Genomic DNA, 21,372 nt, shown 5'->3' on the forward strand with positions numbered 1-21,372 from the left:
AGCTCCTGGGATTCAGGCTCTCATGGATCCTGTGGGCCGATTTTCTAGAACTTACCAAAACTGCACCTAACTAATGGTTTAAGTGACAACTGGTTCCCCAAATGACTTTCCCACTAGACCCAGCAGGGTATGGGTTATGTCTTCTTTATTTATCTGAGGACTTCACAATCCTCTGGCCCAATGTCTGACCCTTCTGCCACTGTACCCACCAAGACTGGCCACTGTCAAAGCAGGCAGGGAACCTGCTTGCTCGGCAAAGGCAAGTGACCTTCTAAGAGAGGAGATGTGGGCAGGTCTTGGGGCCTGGGTCTCCCTATCCTCTCCCTCAGCTGCCTTTTGGGACCAGCAGACCCTCTGATAGGCAGCAAAGATGCTGCCAAGACCCAGGACCGTTGTCCTCAGGGCAGAGAGAGCTGACTCCATCTGTGAGTGTGAGAAGTCTCCTTACCGCAATGTCACCTTCCTCCAGCCTCATGCCTGCCAGCGACGCTGAGAATGGAAGGGAGCCTCTGGTTAGGTGGAGGTCACATGGCAACCACAAAGCAAACCACAGTCACCCTCTAGATGGCAGCGCAACCCCCACCTCTCACCCCCACCCACATATTAGGTTAGAGGCAGGAACAGGGTAAGCTGAGGCTCAGGAGGCCCCAAGGGAAAGTCCCAGGGGTGAGAAGGTGGGGTCCCTATGGTCAGGACCTCTGATTTGGACTGGGAAGCCTCTCCTAAAGGGGTCCAAACTCCCTACCGTCAGACACTCCCAGGAGTGCAGAGAACCAAGGGGGCCAAGCTAAGACAGCAGGATGCACATGGTAGAGAAAGACAAAGGCGAGGCAGGAGTGAGGGGCTGCCCTCCACCCCAGCGGAATGGAAGGGACGAGGTTATGTTGGCTATCTGTGCCCCTGAGACATCAGGCCCACAACAGCGACCTTTATCTGCCTTGTTCTCTGAGGTCCTCTGGAACTGAAAGAAGGCCTAGCATACAGCAGATGCTCACTAAACATCGAGTGAACGAATGAATGACTGAGCAGAAGAAGTGTGGGCAAAAACAGGTGTACTGACATTGCTGGTGAGGTACAATCAGCAGTGTGTATCAGAGCCCTGGCTCCAGGAACCCTAACTCTGGTAATCAACCTACAGGAACAAGGCACAAGACACGATGTGCATCTCAACACTGTTTGCATCGTCCAAACATGGAAGCCATGCTAACCTCCATCCACAGGAGACTGGAAGCAAAAATGCCGGGACAAGTGAACCCTAGACAACCATTAAAATGATGCTGTACAAAAATACTGCCTGGGTTGGTTAAAATAAAACATGTTTATTTATGAGCACAGAAAGAGAGCTGGAAGAAGAGCCATCAAAATTGTAACTGTAGCTCTTTCTGGGTTAAGGGATTATGGATGATTTTTTATAACCGTCTTTTAGTTTGTCAGTATTTAAAATTTTTTTCTGAAGTATCCCTTGTGAATAAGAAAAAAAGCATGATGAGGCTTCGTTAGTCTGTGTGCTTGTTATTGCTCTTGTTTTAATGAAGGAGAAACTAATGCATTATTTAAGGCAGCAGCAAACTGAAGGTCAGACTTAGGGAGGGACCAGCTGAGGGCTACCTGCCTGGTATATCCAACACTCAGCCTGAAACCAAAGTCCAAGAGAAAGGATTAGAAAGCTGCTTCCTTGTTGTTCCTGCTCAAACATGCCCAGAAGCTCACAGTTCAGTGGTTAAAAAGCAGGCCCACTATTCTCCCTGACATTCTTCTAGTTGATGGAGCAGGTAAGAAGAGACGTTTTCCTAATGAGATTTAACAAAGTTATTTTCATTTTGAAAGGAAGACAGACGTAGCCCACAAAATGTAGAAATTTTCCTGAATTGGTGTTTTTACACTGATTATTCTTTTCTGAGGGAAGCTGGACCTCCCAGTCATTAGGGCTGACAGGAACCGGTGCCTGAGGGTCTCCTGGGAGCCTGGGGCACCAGAACATGCACACTGTCTGGAGCTGTCTCTCAAATGCAGGCACCCAGGCGACAGAGCAATGGGCTGCATATCTTGCCATGCTGAAACCTGGCCATGTGTCCAGCAGTCCCCATCTCCCTTTCACCTCTGGCCCAGGATCACTGGGGACCCTCCTCCCAAACCTGCTCTGTGTTTGGGTTTGGGCTTTGACAACAGGGCTCTGCGTGACAGTCTAGAGAAACTGTCAGGGACAGAGAGGGCCCTCGTCCGGCTCCTGGGGGTTCCCTCAAGATGCCAGAGCCAGGCCATCCCAAGAGGGAGGGGTCACAGCCAGGACACTGATGCAACCACAGGTGTGCCAGGGAAGTCCTAACCGTGCCCTCAGCTCCAAAGCAGACAGGCCCAAAGCAGACCTAGGAGCACCACGAGCATTATTCGAAGTGGTGGCAGGGATAGAAGCAGCGACTTAAATGTTTCTCCCTGGTCACAAAGGTATACATAGACACTGCAGAAAATACAGAGTATAATAGTCACCATCATCATTATAATGATGATGATGATGATGGATGAGTCTTAACAAAGACCTTCAGCTCCATTTCTAGGCAGACAACTCCACTCCTAGACACATGCATCTCTCTCTCTCATTGACTTATTTTTGATGTTCATGCCCTCCAATAGGAGGTAAGTACAGGGAGGCTAATGGATGTGGAAAGTGGAAGAAAGGCTGAAGTCACAAAATAACCAAAAATAAATGTTTTTAAAAGGAGGGGTAAATAGAAGAAAGAGAGTCCCACGTTCCCTGCCCACAGAGAGAAGCAGGATGGTTCAGACAGGAAGGTAGCCTCCCAACGGCACAGACCCGGACTCCACCCCTGCAGCAGCCCAAACCTCTTACACGCCCCTGAGATTCTCTGCCTTGGGGTAGGGACCGCTGCTTAGGATGGCAGTTTAGGGTAGAGTTGCCAGACAAACTACAGGACGCTCAGCTAAATCTGAATTTCAGAGAAACAATATTTGGGACATACACTGAAAAATCATCTGTTAGCTGAAATTCATAAATATTGCATGGGACACACTTACACTACATAATTATTCATCATTCCTGTGAAGTTCAAATTTCGCCGTGTGTCCCATATTTGTAGCTACTGTATCTGGCAACCCTGATTGGTGGCTCATTAGGAAAAGGGCTGCAGGGTGGGGTCCAGGCGCAGAAGCCTGGGGGTATCAGCGTGGCCACCAGGCCTTTCTTCAGAGACCTGATGGTCCCTCCAGGCTCGAGCCTCAGGAACCCCTAAAGCAGAAGGAGGAAGAGGAGAGGCCAGGGAAGGGGATAAGGCATGTGGATGAGGAATGTTATACCTACAGATCAAAGACCGGGTGGAGACTCAAAACTGTGTTCTAGGAGAAGGGACAGAGGAACTGAGCTGTTTAGCTTGGAAGAGAAAAGGCAGTTAAGGAGGGGTGGGCACAACTGCCTTCCTTAATCGCTGATCAGTTTTCACCTGGAGGGCAGTCCTCAGTGGCTCCCGAGGGCAGTCAGGGCCGAGGTGAGGCAGGTGGGAGGAGTCTGATTTCAGTGGGGCAGGCAGCCAGGAGGAGGGGCCCCACCACAGACGGGCTTCACCAAGAGGCCAGACTGGCATCTTCAAATGTCCAGCATGGACCACATCAGGCTGCTCAGGGAGTGAAATTCTCAAGCTACTCACCTGGGTTGTCCCCAGTGAAGGCCACCACTTTGCATCCTGGAGGAAATCCATAGCGCTGGACGTAGTAGGAAGAAACGGCTCCCTGAGGAGAAAAAGCAAGCACACTCTGCTGAGGCAAACCTCCTGCCCGGCACAGCCAGCCACAGGAATGCCGCCAGCTCCAGGTCACTGAGCCTGGAGTCCCAGCACGCCCTGTTGCAAACCAGGGAGGTCCCTCCTGTTCACAAAACGCCAGAGGAGCCCAGCACAGGTTTGAAACCGCAAACATGAGGTCGCCCACCACCTCAAAGACCACTAGCTTCTGAGATTCAAGGCAGCTAGAACAAAGCAATCCCCAACCTGAACTTGCTTTGAGACCTCCAAATTCTGGATATAGCATGAAAAATAAACACATAAATAACAAGAGGACACCAGTCTGCAAACTCACGGAAGCAGACAATGCCTGACAGGCACACTGTATCAGCCCAGCAATTGGATTAAGAGAAATGGGACACGCAAGTGCAGACATCAACGCTCCAAGCAAAATAAACGAAAAAAAGCAGTGTAGGGGAGGGGACTCCAGGGCCACAGAGCAAACTTCTCTTCCCTTAAGGATGCCCTTCCTCCAGCTCTGTGAGCTGACTGCCAGGCACACTCTGGAAGATGATGGTGTGGCTCTGAGGTTCTGCTCATGGTGACAAAGGCTGTTTTCAGCATGTCAGTGTTAACCTCAGAAAAGTGCTTCTGTGGCTGGGACTCCCAAAAGGGACTACTCGCCATAGCCAGGTCCTCCTCCTGGCCCAGCCCTCCCAGCTCCACGACTCTCCCCAGGCCTCAGGGACCCTTCTTGCTTCACAGCCAACACTCTGTCCAACCCAGGATTTCCGGTTGTTCTGGCTGTGTGGCATGTGCTCCCCACCAAAGGGCCCTGAGGGCAGAGCTCTGGTCTCTCTCTACTCCATTTCCCCCACAGAACAGCCAAGAACTTAGCCAGTCAACAAGGGGAAACCAGGTCGTTCAGAGCCAGTGTCTACTCTGAATGGGAGCACCAGGCCAATAGTTACTCGTTTTTAATATTACCGTGGGACCGGGCACTCTCTTAAGCACTTTAAATATATGAATTCATTTATTCCGTAGAACATCCCAATGAGATAGAAAGCATTAATGCTCCCATTGTTCCAGGAGCAATGGAAATGATGAGGAAACTGAGGCACAGAGGAAAGTCACAGAGCCGGTTAGTGGTAGAACCAGGATTCCACCCCAAGCAGTCTGGCTCCAGGGCCTGTGCCTGCCAGGCTCGCTGGTATTTCTTTTTACTTCCTCCAGCTGCTTCAAGCTTCGGTGGTCATCCCTAGACCTAAAATTTTAACATTCTGTGCATTTTTATTTAGGGTGTGCAATCACCCAGAACTTACGACTTCAGTGTTTTTCCTATTCTAATAAATTTCTAGTGGAATCTTCCAAAGTCCCCGCCCGCCCCCTGCCATGAGGCAGTAAGCTATATACGTACCCCAGTGCCTACTAAGTGCAAGGCACTGATCCAGACATTTTGCTTTGACTACGTCAAACGCTTGTCTTATACTAGACTGAAAATCCCATGTGTAAATGGATGAATGAGTGTGAGCATATGTGTGTGTGTGTGTGTGTGTGTGTGTACTGCACTGCTTCCCTAGTAGCTGTTGACTCTTAAATGAGCCACATCACTGGAAAGGGACCTACCACAACTGAGCATGATGGTACTGGTGAGCCAAGCTTTTCCTCTAAATGAGGTGCGCAGGCACCAAGGCAAGCCTGTGACCAGACTTTGCCCTGGATCTGCAACAAATTCATTCCAGAACCTAAGGAAGCAAGAAAACAAGAAACAGAAACATCTTGAAAAGGGACTTTTTGTAAAAATCAAAACTCTGGCAGAGAGCAGATCATTCTCTTGCAGCAAACTTGTACCTGGAGCTCTTTCCCAATGCAATGTGTACAATGTGCCTCGGTCATTCTGGAACCTGAGAACCAGAGGCTGGCAGGGCCCTTGGAAACACATGGCCCCACCACCTCCTCCAAATACTCCCCACAGGCTCAAACATCACAGCTAGTCTGGAAATCTGCTGTCTAAGGCCTGGAAGTCGGGGCACTATGTTGACTAGGACCCGCTCTTCGTGTCCCCGGGGGTTCAAGGTGTTTACTTGGAGGCAGCCCTGGTGCTGATATGGGTCAGCCCTCAGGGACTCCCCGATCACATCTCACTTTTCAAGGAAAGCCCACAGATGCCTCTAAACCTCCTCATGCTCCTCACTAAGATCAGCTCGCTAAGTCTTTCCTGTGACGATCTACTTCTCGCAAGGTTTTCCTGAGAACGGGAAAGGGGAGAGAACTCAGAGCACAGGTGGAGGGGCCTCCTCCTCCACTGGGCCAAGGTGGAAGCAGACAGAGCTGGGCTGGGACGCTGATGGAGTCACGTGCCCATGTGAGGAGGCTGGACAGCTGGTAACTTAGGAGGTGACTTCTCAGTTGAGACTGAGGGGAGCGGAGTGGAGGGCCCAGCTGAGGCTAAAGAACGTGAACCTCTGGAATGCCTACTGGAGCGGCGGTGGGACTTTCCCCAGCAGCACTTAACTGCCCCGGGGTAGACACAGGCGATTCCAGGTTTAGGGTTCTGCTAGTCTGAGTTCTTCGGAGCTAGCTGTAGGAAACCTTTCTTCTCTAGACCTTGAGTGAAACTTGGGGACCACTCCTTAGTCACCTTACTTTCTCTCCCTGAAAACTAGAATAACGTCTGGCATACGGTAGCACTCAAAAACTTCAGGTGAATTCCCAGGAGCCCCAAAACATTCCAAGACCCTTCTCTGAAGCCACTTTCACAGGTCTGGGCTCTTGCTCTGCCCTCTGCTCTCCTCTTCTACTCAAAAACCTTTTAGTCTAGCCTCATCCAAGAATTCCTTCAGCAACCTCCTCCCAGCTTTCCTTCCTCACTGGGATCGTTCACGTTTATTTCTGACAGGGTTCGGATTCCAGAAGCTCACAACTCTCATGAGTTCCTCAAATGTGAACAAGAACTTCAATAAATAACTCCTTGTGGGAGCCAGGCTCCAAGATGGCCCCTGCGCATCCCTGAGTCCTGGTGTTCACACCTTGTGAGGTCCCTGCCTCCCTGTATTTAGGTAGCTTGGTGTGACCGGTAGGATGGAGCAGCAGTGATGGTATGTTACCTTCAAGATTAGGGTGTAAAAGACTCTGCAGGCTCTGCTTAGCCACTCTCTCCTTCTCTCATCCCTCGCTTGGGGGAAACCCAGCTGCATTGTCATTAACAGTCCCACAGGAGGCCCACATGGTGAGGACCTGAGGCATCCAGCTCTGGAAGTGGATCCTCAAGCCTCAGTTGAGCCTTCAGATGACTGCAGTCCTGGTTGCCAGCTTGACTGTCAACTCATGAGAGATCCTGAGCCAGAACACCCGGCTAAGCTACTCCCAGATTACTGACCTTCAGAAACCCTGTGAGATAATGAACATTTGTGGTCTTCAGCTGCTAAGCGTTGGGGTCACTTGTTACACAGCAAAAGATAACTAATACGCTCCCTTTTAGGCAATAGATGATAGAGCTGGAAGACTGGCACCCACCCAGGGTGGATGAGGCTCACACTGCTCGCACACCCACAGGCCCACACACCCGCTTTACAGGCACACACCCAGGATTCTGAAGGCTCACCATCACTGTAGTCAATTGGGGAGTAAGAGCCAAGGAAGAGGGAGGCAGCAAAACTACTGACCAAAGAAATTCTCTGTAAAAGAAAGAAATACAGTGAGATATGACTCACTTCCGTGTATCCTAAGAACTGAATACTTTGGACACATACACACAACATGAGAAGACTTTTAAATTGGGGAGGGAAGTGGAAACTTGGAGCAAGATGCCCCCATAATGCCAGGGACTGAGTGTCCCCAGTAAGAGCATTCTGAGCAGCTGGAATACCAAGAACCGACTCTCTGGGAGAGCACCTCACTCTGCAGCTTCTGACGGGCCATCAAACTGCAATTTCAACTAAGACAAAAAACAAGCAGCCCTGTGAAAAACTCATGCTTAGGAAAGTGAGTCTTCCACCCGGACTCCACACGCTGGGGTGCCCTGACTTCCTTCCTCTATTTCTGTGGTGTTTATAACCAGTCACAAAGGAAGAGGGATGTGTGGCCACAGGACTCAGAACCGACAAAGATACTCTCGAGGGTTCAGAAGAATGTAAATGAAAGCTGGCTCCTCGGAAGCCAGAGACCCCAGACATGAGCTGGGGGAACTGATAACGGATTTCAAATGTCAGCCCGAGGGTCTGCGCGTCCACATGGGAATCATGGCCCTTGGACAGGGGAGAAAATGCCATCACTTCCTGTGCCCCTCAGGCCACCTCTGTTGCACACACAGAATGTGGAGTGAGTTTTTCATTGTCCTTGGCCCCCAAAACTGACATTAATGGCTACTGCTGCAGAGTAATCTGGAATCTTGAATCATTCAATAATAAACTGCATGTTAACTTCCAAGATTAAAAAGGCACTTTGGTTTAACATGCGCTGATCATTTTCTAATTATTCTGAGATAAAAATCACTAGCCAGGGTGTCAAGCTGCTTCTCAGGAGGCATTAAGTGCTGGCTTTCAGCAATGGTGGATCAAGGAAGGAATCTGGGTTCCTGGGACGCAGGCTCTGATTGAAGGGCCACAGCTAGGGACACGTCGGTCCAGATGTCCACATCTCCGAAGAAAACAATGACCCCACGCCAATCAAGTGCCTGGTAGCCATGTGCATTAACCATACAGGAAACCAAGTGGACAGAGCCTAACGGGCAGCCAGACCTCCCTCTCTGGGGGACCCAGGAAGACCCCAGTCCCCGCTGCTCCCACCCTGATCCTGACCTCCATCCCCTTCTGAACAGGAAAGCCCCTGACTTCTTTTTCCCACAATTCCACTCCTTCCCTCCTCTTTGGAAATAACCTAACAAGGAGAAAATAAGAAAACTGAATATATCATTTTTAACGTCTGCTAATCAACGTTTTTAGCCAACGCCTACGAGATGTATTTTTGCTAAAAGTAAGCATTATAAAAGGAATTCACCTGTGCCTTTTAACCAAATGGGAAAGTTTAACCAACCTCTGTGTGTGAGTAGGCCTCAGGGTTCTGCTGGTAAATCTTTGCGATTTGGTTTCCTGTAAAACGCTGGAAAAAGAGTGAAAATTGTAAAAAACCCAAATGGTAAGTGGAATGATCAACTCCCTCAAGTGGCTTTAGTGTGGCACGCTTTAGGTATTAGTTAGTATAATGAAAGCTTTTAAAAAGCCTCCAATCTGGGGATGTTTGCTACCTCCCGAACACTCCTGAACAAGCCCTGCTCCTCACACAGCGCCGTCAGTGACCGACAAGGGCACCCGTGAGGGGCCTCGGGCACTTTCCTCACCCACACTCTTCTTACCTCAGGTGGCCCAAGTAGGGTTGGCCCTATCCCCCAAACCTCCACTCCAGTGAGGAGTTGCACAACCCGAGCTGGGCCAGTCACAGCCACCCCTGGGACCGTGGCTGAAGCCAGCAGGAAAGAGGCACTCTTTTCTTTTTTTTAAAACTTTGCCAGGAGCTGCACTAAGTGTCTTACATGCATTGACTCCTTTCAGCTTCAAAGCTATGCAAAATGTCAGTCCTATTTTTACCCCCAGCTTAGAGAGGCTGAAACCGAGGTGCCATCATTACCCCCACACATAGCAGTTTGATGCGAGGAGCACAGTCGTGTTCACACCTCAGCTCCGACCTGGGAACACACAAGAGGAGGCCTGCCCTTGCTCGATGGGCGGCACAGGGAGGCAGGATGGCCTTGATCAGAACCTGGGGCCAGAGTGCCTAGTCCTGGGCTCCAACCAGCCTCATGCGATCCCCATAGGGGTAGGTCACCAGCTGTGTCCTCCTAGACACCCAGGAGAAGGGACCAGAGACAGCAACCAGACCTTCCTCCCCGGACGTGCCCCAGTCCCCAGCCCATGGCGGGCGCTGCCCACCTCATAGGCGCGGGACCCAGTGAGGCAGCTGAGAGCCTGGGCCCCACCCACAGCGGCCTCCAGCTGGCGGCACTGGGCTGTGGTGCTGGAGTCCATCCACACTGGGCAGTCACTGATGGAGAAACAGGCCTGGAGAGAAGAGACAAAAGCGCAGGCTTGAGCTCTGCCTGCTGATTCTGGGGGCCACCCCAGCACTGGCAGTGACACGGCCCATCACAGCAGGTGTGAGCGCCTCTTTCTTAGATGTGACCTTGGGAGATGCATGGACAAGCTCTGCATGCCCAAACCTCGGCCTGGCTCAGTGGGGTGTCTCCCCAGAAAGGTCGAGGTTGAAGGTTCTGGTGAGGGGGCCAGAGCACTGCAGGTGACACTACAGATGGGCATGGAAGGAAGACAGCTGCAGCAAAGGGAAGCTCTGCTGGGCCATCTAGAGCCCAGGAGAAAAGGAGAGACCAGAACCTGGCTTCCCAGCATCCCTGGGAGGCATCATGTCCCAGGGGGAGATTCGTGAGGGCAGAACCTGCCCGAGTCATGCTGGGCAGGAGGGGATCCGTGTGATAAGGACTGTTAGCCCTCTGTCTAGACACCAGGTAAGTCCATCACAGGGAGGCAGCGCAGACCATGCTTACAGGACTACTGCCCAAGCCACCTGCCTACACACCTGACAATGCAAAAAAGCCCCAGACTTCAGGGCCCACAGGGCTCGGGGCCCTTGTCCCCCGTCTACAGAAGTTTCCCTGACTCCTGCAGCATGCCCAGTTACCTGCAGCTGCTCATGCAACGGGAGGTTTGGCGACAGGCTTGTCAGCACCTGGCTGGCCCCAGTCTTCCAGTATACACTTCCGTGTTGCTGTCAAGGAAAAACCCAAGCACATGTTCACGTGGTCACACAATGGTGTCACAGCCTCCTGGAGACCCAGAAAGACCTTAGACCACACGCCAAAGAACTGGGCTCCAAACCTGCCTCTACCACTTCTCAGTCACAGAGCTCATCACCTTTATCAGACTTGGGTCTCATTTCTACAGAATGGGGAGGAACTCTGCCCTGTCCACCACAAAACTTGGAGTAAGGGTCCAAGAAACAATTATTGGTCTGGATTTTGGTGCCTTTGTAAAATAGCATTTAAATATATTACTCATAATATGACCTGAAATTCACTCATTCAGTCACTTATTCATTCATTCAACAACATTTATTTAGCACCTAGATCATGACAGGCATGGGACAGATGAATAAGGTAGTCTTGTCCCTATTCTGCAGGATATTGGAGTTGAGTCTGGGAAAAAGACACAAATGTATAATTACAAAACCCTGGAGGTGCAGTGACAGGGCCGTGGGAACACAGAGCATGGGCATCTAACCAGCTCGGGGTATAGATGGAGAGGTGGAAGTGATGATCAGGAAAGGATCCCAGAGTTGAGTGTGTGGGCACTCCATGCAGACAGTAACCTGAGGTGTCTGGCAGGTACAAGGAAGGGTGGTATTCTAAGCAGCAGGCCTGAGGCTGGGGCAGGAGGTAGGTGATGGGGCTGGAGTGGGTGGTGGCAGCCTGAGCACCAGGGCCTTGACATCCATGCTTAGAAGGTTGGGGTTTATATTGGAGATGGTGGGAACTCTAGATTAGCAGGGGAGTGACGTGGCCAGGGATGAATGTATGAAAGAGCCTGTGGGAGTCATGGAGAAGTAGGCTGGAGGCAAGGAGGCTGCAGCAGAGTCCAGAGGAAAATGATGGGTACTAGGCCTGGGGCAACAGAAACAGAGGTGGAGAAGAGATGGTAGATGCATTGTCATGTACAAATCAACGTGGGGAACCCCTAGATGGATGAGGGGATGGAAGACGGAAGAGTCAAGAATGACACTTGGGTCGTGGTCCTGGGTGAATAGAGAGAATTCCCCAAGAAAGGGAAGCCAAGGAGGAGGAGCTCTGGGGGTAGACAGAGCGCTCAGTCTGGGACATAAGTTTGAGGTGTTCATGGGACGCTGGGCCATAGGGAGAGGGGGGCAATGCCTAGGAGGGAGAGGATGTCTAGGCCTAGGGTTCAGGTGAGAGAAGCGGAAAAGATCCCCCAGGGAATCTGTCCAGTTTACCAAGGACAGGAGCAATAAATTCCTGTTAGGTCAGGGGAAGAAGAGGCATCTCCAGAAAAATTAGCAAGTGCTCTCTAACAAGGATGTGAAAACGAACTAATCCAGCATGGAGCAAAGTGATTCAGAGGACGAGACTGCACTTGGGTCCTGACTCTCCCTCCTAGCAGCTATGTGACCTTGGGCAAGTGACATCATCTCTCTGTGCCTCAGTTTCCCCATGTAAATGGCAATGATAATAAAAACCGTAGCTAAAACTTAAATAAAATTTTATGCACTGTTCTACCTATTTAACACTCACATTGACCCTATGGCAGATGAAGGTATGGAGGTAAGAGAAATCTGGATGATGAGCCCAGGCCACTGCTTGTAAATGGCAGGGCTGGGGATCAAACCAGGCAGCCTGACCAGAACCCCTGTGCTAACCACTCCACGATACCACCTCGTAGAATCGTTATAAGGATTAAGTTAGATAGTGGCATACACTAAGTAGGCTCAGTCAATGTTCTTTGTTATTATTATTACTAATATCTATACTACTAAATCTACTATCATTATTAGCATAATTTTTGACTTTGCTTTTACTTCCATGAAATAGAAAACAATTTTAGTGCCCCCAAACAATCATAATAAATTCATGTCAGATGCTTCCTCCATCCCCTTAGATGACCTCTATCCAGTCTCTCCTCACCCAGTGTCCTATTTGCACGGTGCTTAATTGTAAGAACTGTCTCAGATCTTTTTGCAAGGAGCCAAGCTATACATCCTCCAAGGTCAAACGGCTGTAGTGATTTTTACTAACAGAATGTGTGCAGTGGTTCTCAAGAGCGAGCACCTTCCCTCCAGGGGAGCCGTCTCCTCAGCACCGGCACCACTGCCCGAGACAGCTGCCCTCATGTGGTGGATGGATGCTGCTGCAAACACACCTGGCCTGCCCCAGACAAGGCGAGGACTTGAGAGAAGTCAAAGCCCGAAGTCTTCATCTTCTCCAAGATGATATCCAAAGCCTGGGAAGAAAAACAGGATCCACCGTGACTGTGATGAACCACTGAATTAGGCAAACAAGCCTTGAAATTGCAATGTAAGTGCTTGCCATTATGGCGGAGATGAGAAAGAGGAACTGATGCTGGGGATTTGTAAGCATCAGAATACATTCACTAAACAGGCAGGCATCAATCAAACGCAAAGGTGAACTATGCTAAATATATTTTAAATAAATAGAATCATAAACCATCAATGCTCCAACTTTGCTTCTCCAATTTGTGACTTCCAAGCACTCAGGAAGAGCAAAAACAAGGTGACTCAAATTTTGGTTTCTTTTCTTTGCATTTCCAATGCACTATATTAGTGACATGACTTCACTGCAATGGAGAAATGAAGAGTGAAGCAGAGGGCTCCCATCAGAAGGGGGATCCAGGCCTAGACTCCCTGTGTCCAAGAGTGCAAGGTTGGAGGGAGCAGGTAGAAATGGTGGCCATTTGTACCAACCCCTCATTCCACCCTCCACCATCTGTTTGGAATTTCCTTTCTAGCAAGACCCCATGGGTGCGATGGATGGTGCTGCCCAGCAGAGCTTGATACTTCCTCTAGGATTTCACATCAGGAATTAGAGTCATTGCAGGTTGGGTTTTCCTTGAGGGTAAAGAAGCCACTGGAACTTTGGCCTGACCCGCCATCCCCACCATATGCTAGGAGGGCACCTTTCACAGCCTTGGCTGTGGCTGCCAACTTGGCTCTGCTGCCAAACCTCAGGCGAGGAGGGGCGCACAGCTGCAGCAGGGAATGGCAAAGCTAGGAGAGGTCCAGTCCTGGGGGGATGCTCAGGATCAGAAATCACCCTGGCCCCAATACCAAGTCTGGCTCTGTACCCACTTGCTACCTCCCCAGAGTTAAGGCTTTGTCTTATCAGAAGCACTTGATGTCATCACTGGGACTCTAGACACCAACTCGTGCCTATCATCCCTATCCCCACCACTACTTCCCCTTGGTATAGCTCAGCCCTATCAAGTACATTCTGGCCAGCCTGTCTGGTGGAAATTCATCCTTTACCCCATTCTTCCAGTATGAGTCAGGGTCAGGCTGACAAAAAAGAAATCACACTAGTTACCTTAACAGAAAGACAGGGAATTGTTAAGCAGTTATTGGAGGACTGGAAAAGCTTTTGGCAGACACATTAAGTGCTACCTTTGGCTGACCTCTAGTTTCAGGGTCTTGGGTCCTGTGTGGCATATGAGGCAGCCTCTGGCCCTCTCATGCCTGTCTGTGTTGTCTACACCCCTGATCCTGTGGCCCCATGGGTCACCTAGATTTGGTAATAGGCATCTTCCTTTCTTGTTGGTCCTGAGCAGACAGGCCTGGCTTCAGATTGGTCTGAGCCTGACTGGTCAGGTCATATGCCACCATTCTGAGTATCTCTGCCCCTGGAGCTGAATGAAGGTTCTGGGGCTGAGCACTAAGACCCCTAGGGCTGTATTTGGATCTCAGGGTACAAGGGTGGCCACAGGGCCCGACTGCAGAGTGTCTGGGAAAGGTTTGCTCTGTGGTATTTTAAAGATGGTTACTGGCAGGGCTTTCCAGCTGCTATGGCTCTGGACCTGGAAGCCCTTTGTGAATCCTCTCAGCTCAGGAGCAGTGACACCAGCTGAGGCTGAGTCTGGCCCTAGGAACCATGCAGACTCCACTTCCCCATGAGGACCTGGTCTCAAGAGATGTCTCATGAGCTGCCATGTTCAGGCTTCCTAGAAAATTTCCAGTGATCCAGGTCTGCTGGGGACGGGAGAGGGACAGGACTCCCTGTGCTTACCTTGACCCACATCAGGACAGGAGAAGTCACTGTCAGCCCATTCTCATGAACATGAACTCCACCCTGAGTCCTACAAGGACAACAAGAGACAAGATGGAACAGAGCCTCAGGCAGGCTGAGTACTGCAAAGCCAGCAGGTGCACAGTGGTGGCAGATCCTGGATACCCCCAGTGGAAGGAGAAACGCCCCCACCCCCAACCTCAAGCAGGAACTCCAGATTGAACAGGCATGACTGCTGGGTAAGAGGGAAAGAGAAGGCATGGAAATTGGCCAGAGTGGCCCAGAGCTAGCAATTCTCAGAAAGCACCAACAAAAACAAGCCTTAATGTAAGAGGTCACCCTGGAAGGAAGCAAGGTGTCACTTGGTTCAGTGACCAGGAATGGACCTGGGGAGCGTGGGGTTGGATTAGAGGCGTTCCCAAACTCACTGGGTTTGGGGAGGTAGAAGAGGTGTGGCTACAGAGACGTGCTGTGTCTGTGGCAAAAGTTCTTGGCTATCAGACCAGGGAGTCCTTGGGTTACAAGCCCTGGAAGGTTACCCGACCCCTCTCCCTACCCTCCTCTTTCCTACAAGACCCTCATGCAAATAGCTGATTTGATAAAATCCAAGCCTTTCAACTATGAGTTTAAAAAACCCAGGCTCAGAATCCATACCAAGATGCTATTAGATAACCATGCGACACCGCCATTCTATTTCAAAGTATCCAGCCAAAAGAAATGAAAGCGTAAGTCCATAGAAAGATGTGTACACAAATGTTCATAGCAGTCTTATTTGTAATAACAAAAACTGGAGTCAATTCAGCTGTCCCTAAGCAGGTGAAGAGATAAGTTGTGGTATATACGTCACAGAGTACTACAGAGCAGTAAAACACCTAACTATTGATACACACACTAATGTGGATGAATCTCAACTGATCACTCTGAGCAAAGGAATCAGACTCAAAAGAGTCCATATTCCATGATGCCATTTATATAACATGTTAGAAAACGCAGATCCACCTGTTGTGAAAAAGCAGATCAGTGGTTTCCCACGTCCAGTGGGGAGGAAGGGACAGACTGCAAAGGGGCACAAAGAATCTTTTGAGGGTGATGCAAAGAGTCTGTATGTTGATTGTGGTGGTGGTTTCACAGGTCTAGGTCTGCCTCTGTCAAATGCATAGAATTGTACATTTTAATGGATGCTTCTTTTCATACATAAATTGTACTCAATAATACTGATATTTTTTTAAAGACACTATTAGGAAAAAGGTGGAAAGGAGCAGTAAACTTACCTACAGAAAATAAAAACTCATCAGAGTTTTGCCTTTACAAAACACACAAAAATTGCAACCAAACATTCCACGATGTATTTAACAACTGAAAATTGGCAATTCCTGCTAAGAAGGAAGACTGGAGCTACCCCATATCACCAAAAGCATCAGGCCTAAATGGCTTCACAGAAAAATTCTACCAAACCTTTAAAGGACAAATACTTCTAATACTATTTAAATTGTTCCAGAGCACCTAAAAGAAGAAAAATTTTCCAATTCTGTTTATAAAATAAATATAAAACTAACACCAAAACCTAAAAAATACTATACCAAAAGTACAAGGAACAAAAGAAAAAATAGATTAATTATACTTTATCAAAATTAAAAACTCTTGTTTCAAAAGACCATCAAGAAAGTGAAAACACATTCCACAGAATGGGAAAAAGTTTTGAAATCATATACATGATAAGAGATTTGTATCCAGAATATGTAAAGAACTTTTACAACTCAATAATAAAGACAAATAATGCAGTTTCAAAATAGGTAACGGGTCTGAATAGACATTTCTCCAAAGAAGATATACAAATGGTCAAAGATACTCAACACCATGAGTCATTGGAAAGATGCAAATCAAAACCACCATGAGATACCATTTCGCACCCGCCAGGATAGCTATGACCTATAAGCAAAGAGATAGTTAAAAACAAATGTTGGCAAGGACATGGAGAAATTGGAACCCTCATATGCCACTAGTGGGAATGTAAAATGGTATAGTTGCTTTGGAAAAGTCTGTTAGTTCCTCAGAATGTTGAACATAGAGTTACCATATGACTCATCAATTCCATACCCAACAGAAGTGAAATGAAATGAATAGAAATGCAAACAAGTCCACACAAAAACGTGTACACTATGTTAGTCTGCTTGGGCTGCCATAACAAAATACCACAGACTGAGTGGCTTAAACGATGAATATTTATTTTCTCACAGTTCTGGAGGCTGGAAGTCCAAGATCAACGTGCCAGCAAACTCAGCTTCTGGTGAGACCTCTCTTCTTGGCTTGCAGATGGCTGCCTTCTCGCTGTGTCCTCACATGGCCTTTCCTCTGTGCACACTCAGGAAGAGAGGGGAGAGAGTTCTGGTGTCTCTTCCTCTTCTTCTAAGGACACCAGTCCTATTGGAGGAGGGCTCCACCCTTATGATCTCATTTAACCTTAATTACTTCCCCAAAAGCCCCAACTCCAAATAGTCACATTTGGGGGTTGGGGTTTCAACATGGTTTTTTTAGGGAGACACAATTCAGTCTGTAACATACATGAATGTTCATAGCAGCACTACTCCTAACAGCCAAAAAGTGGAACCACCCAAATATCCATCAACTGAGGAACAGATGAACAAAATGTAGTATTATCCATACAATGAAATATTATCGAGCTTATTATAAAAAGGAATGAAGTACTGATACATGCTAAGACATGGATGAACTCTGAAAACACGCTAAGTGAAAGAACCTTGTCAAAAAACACCACATATTATATAAATTCATTTATATGAAATGTCCAGAATAGGTAAATCCATAGAGATAGAGTAGATTTTGGTTGCCTGGGCTGGGAGAGGGGGAATATGGAATGACTGCTATTGAATATGGGATTTCTTTCTTTTTTTTTTCAAAGATTGGCACCTGAGCTAACATCTGTTGCCAATCTTCTTTCTTTCCTCTTCCTCTTCCTCTTCTTCCTCCTCTTCTTCCTCCTCCTCCTCCTCCTCCTCCTCTTCCTCTTCCTCTTCCTCTTCCTCTTCTTCTTCTTCTTCTCCTCCTCCTCCTCCTCAAAGCACCCCCAGGACATAGTTATATATTCTAGTTGTGAGTGCCTCTGGTTGTGCTATGTGGGACACGGCCTTAGCATGGCCTGATGAGTGGTACCATGTCCACGCCCAGGATCCGAACCCGTGAAACCCTGGGCCACTGAAGTGGAGTGCATGAACTTAACCACTCGGCCACAGGGCCGGCCCCAAGGATTTCTTTTTGAGGTGATGAAAATGTTCTAAAATTACACAGCAGTGATGGTTACACAGTTCTGTAAATATATTAAAAACCACTGAATTGTACATTTTAAAAGAATGAATTTTATGGTATGTGAATTATATCTTGATAGAGCTGTTTTGTTTTTTTTTAAGATATGATGGGGGAAAAAAACCTGTATTAACCTGTATTAAGGAAAAAAAAATTTCCATGGCTCAACACAGTTGAAGTTTATTTCTCACTCATAATCATGGGGTGGTGGGGACCGGGAATGGAGAGCAGGGAAATCTGTTCCATGCAGTTATTCAGGGAGCCAGGAGGATGGTGGCTCTGTCATCTTCCAAGTGGCTTCCACGGCTGCTCTGGACACTCACATCCAGCCACAGAGCAGAGGAAGCGACAGGGCAGAGGATAGCAAGGAGGTTCATATGGACTAGGTCTGGCAGAGGCTGTTCACTTTCTCCCACATTCTGCTGGTTAGGGCGCAGTCACATTTAACACAACTGCAGGGAAGACAGGAGTGTGCCCAGGAGGAAGAGGAAATGGGCTTAGAGGACAGTTGGTCTGTTCTGCCATAAAACCCCTCTTTTACAATAGTAAAAAGATACAACAGTTAGAAATAAGCTTAAAAAGAATTATGTGCACCAGGTAGTTTTTGCCTTGTTACAAACTACTTCAGATCTTAGCGGCTTGAAAGTACTCACTTAGCTGACAATTCTGTTGGTCAGTTACTCACTTAGCTGACAATTCTGTTGGTCAGTTACTGGGCTGGGCTCAGCTGGGTGGTCCTTCTGGGCTCACCTGGGCTCACTCACATATTTGTGGTCAGCTATCAGTAGCTAGGGGGGTCCGCTTCTGGAGGCTGGCTTCTGCTTCTCTGAGCTGGGGAAATGTGGGCAACTAGGCCACACGTCTCTCACTCACTAGCAGGCTAGCCTTAGCTTGCTCATGTGGCGGCTGGACAGGGTTCCAAGAGCGAGAGCAGAAGTGCACAAGGCCTCTTGAGGCCTGGGTTTACAACTGGCACAGTGTCACCTCCCCCACATTCTACTGGTTAAAATCAACAGGTCAGGAAATGACTCCATCTCTTGATGGAAGGAGCTGGAAAGTCACATTGCAGAGGGCAGGGGTACAGGGAGGGGTGGAGAATTGTGGTCATTTTTGCAGTATACTACAATGTACAAAATCCATATGTCAAACATATTAAAACACACGTGGCATACTCAAAAGAAGACTTGAGCAAATGGAAAGACACAGCAGATGCTTAGCAGGAAGACTCAGTCTCATAAATACACCAATTCTCCCCAAGTTAATCTATAAATGTAAAATGATCCCAATAAAAATATTAACAATTTTGCTTCCTGGAACCTTAAAAGCTAATTCTAAGGTACATATCAAAAAAGAACAAGAAAGAATAGCCATGGAAACTGAAATAGAAGAACAATGAGAGGGGACCAACAATTCCAGATATTAATGATATTAGAAAGCTGGAATAATTAAAACTGTGTGTTACTGGCTCATGAACAGACCTGCTAACCAATGGAATAAAAGAAAATGCCCAGAAATAGATCTAAATGTGCATACACATTCAGCATATGATAGAGCTGGTGCTTCAAATCAGAGAGGTAAAGATGGACTTCTAAAAAAATGGTGTTAAAACAACTGGAGAGTCATCTGGAAAAAAACTAAAGTTGGATATAAATGCCATGCGATGTACCTAGATAAACTTCAAATATTTTTATGTAAGAAAACTGAAATCCTACAAGAATTGGACGAAAACACAGGTGAATTAATTCATAATCGTGGAATAAGGAAGGCCTTTTAAACTGACTCAAAATCTAGAAGCAATAGAAGAGATGGAGAAATTCGATGGCATAAGAAACAAAAACCCATGTATGGCAACATCAACCATCACCCACACACAAGTCAAAAACAAACAAAACTCTGAGAAGCACATTTGCAATTAATTTAACAACCAAGAGATAATTATCCTAATATATAAAGAGTTGCTGGTTGTCTAGTGGTTAAGATTTGGTGCTCTTACCACTGTGGCCTGGGTTCATTTCTCGGTCTGGGAACCACATCACCCATCTGTTGGTTGTCATACTGTGGTGGCTGTGTGTTGCAGTGATGCTGAAAGCTATATCATTGGTATTTCAAATACCAGCAGGGTCACCTGTGGTGGACAGGTGTCAGCAGAGCTTCCAGATTAGACAGACTAGGAAGAAGGACCTGGCCACCCACTCCTGAGAAAACTGGCCATGAAAACCCTAAGAAGAGCAGCAGAGCATTATCTGATACACCGCTGAAAAATGAAAGGATGGCGCAAGAGCCCGGGCAGAGTTCTGCCCTGCTGTACACAGGGTCTCTAGGAGTGGGAATCGACTCGACGGCACCAACAACAAAAAGATTTGCTAAGAACTAGATAACCAATCCAACAGAAAAATGGGCAAAGGACATGAAAACAACTTCACAGGAAAAAAAATTCAAGTAGCTCTTCAACATAAGAAAAGATGCTCAACTTCATTCATGAGAGACATGCAAAGTAAACCTACACAGAGATACCATTTTTCACCTCTCTGATGGTCAAAGAACCGAAAACTCTTTTATGACCAGACTGAATTGGCAGCACTGTAGGAAAACGGGCACTGCCATGTGTTGTTGGGGGGTGAAATCAATACAATCCCTAAGGGAGGCAATTTGGCCACATCTTCCAAAATTATAAATCTATTTGCTCTTTGATCCAGCAATTCTATTTCCAAAGTTTATCTTACAGATAAACTGGCACATGTATGTAATGGCATATGTAAGGTAATTTACCGCATCATTTTTCACTGAAAACAATTCAATGTCCTTTGATAGGAGATGGTCCACCTACACAATGGAATACTATGTACCTATAAAAAGAACACAGAAGCTCTACGTACTGACATGGAAACATAGACCAAATTACTGTGAAATGAACAAAGCAAAGTACAGAATGGTGTGTACAGTATGGTTTTTTGTGTAAGAAAGGGAGAAAATAAAAATATTCCTATCTGCTTTTATTTTCATTTATATGGAACATTGGAAGGACACACAACAAACCAACTAAAGAAGTTATCTGTAGAGGAGGGGAGGAGAAGAGAGATGAGACTGATGTGGATTAAGGCTGCCCCAGCTAGAGAAGCCCAAGGTGACCTGGCCTACATGCCAAACTATACGACCCAGTGGACTTTTTTTATGGTATGAATTAGGACCGCCCCAGGGAGAGAAGCCCAGGGCATCCTCACCTACATGCCGATCTATATGGCCAGATTCGTATCTAAAGTTATATGACCGCACAATAACCAGACCCCACCTGCACTGAAATCATTTAATGACTTTTTACATCATCTTTTCTTTTCTCCAGTAAAAATAAGTCACGTACCCATGCCTTATAAAATTAGCCCTAACCCTCAACTCGGGGCAGCAGCAGGAGCTCTGACTGCCCGTGGGTCTTGTCCCCACACACCAGCTCTGCCTGCCCATGGGTCCTGTCCCCATGCGCAGCAGCAGGAGCTCTGACTGCCCGTG

At 47.7% G+C, this 21,372-nt stretch overlaps 1 protein-coding gene across 4 annotated transcripts in view; it reads right to left on the reverse strand.

The window, feature by feature from the left end:
- The window catches only part of XYLB (xylulokinase), a 78,165-nt gene that overhangs the window by 43,854 nt on the left and 12,939 nt on the right, over positions 1 to 21,372 (reverse strand). For 3 of the 4 annotated variants that reach the window (XR_011527508.1, XM_070577241.1, XM_070577240.1), the window contains exons 3-11: positions 14,548 to 14,617; positions 12,671 to 12,751; positions 10,422 to 10,508; positions 9,659 to 9,787; positions 8,766 to 8,831; positions 7,336 to 7,408; positions 5,358 to 5,476; positions 3,660 to 3,741; positions 449 to 489 (exon numbers count right to left, since the gene is read on the reverse strand). Coding sequence is in view for 3 of the 4 variants with exons in the window: in XM_070577241.1 (XP_070433342.1) it covers positions 449 to 489; positions 3,660 to 3,741; positions 5,358 to 5,476; positions 7,336 to 7,408; positions 8,766 to 8,831; positions 9,659 to 9,787; positions 10,422 to 10,508; positions 12,671 to 12,751; positions 14,548 to 14,617 (748 nt within the window). In the remaining variant the exon portion in view is untranslated. Of the gene's footprint in view, positions 1 to 448; positions 490 to 3,659; positions 3,742 to 5,357; positions 5,477 to 7,335; positions 7,409 to 8,765; positions 8,832 to 9,658; positions 9,788 to 10,421; positions 10,509 to 12,670; positions 12,752 to 14,547; positions 14,618 to 16,782; positions 16,900 to 21,372 lie in introns of those variants that run through there. The other variant, XM_070577242.1, reaches the window with a different exon arrangement.

The sequence above is a fragment of the Equus przewalskii genome, chromosome 15, assembly GCF_037783145.1.
Source record: "Equus przewalskii isolate Varuska chromosome 15, EquPr2, whole genome shotgun sequence".
Lineage (NCBI taxonomy): Eukaryota > Metazoa > Chordata > Mammalia > Perissodactyla > Equidae > Equus > Equus przewalskii.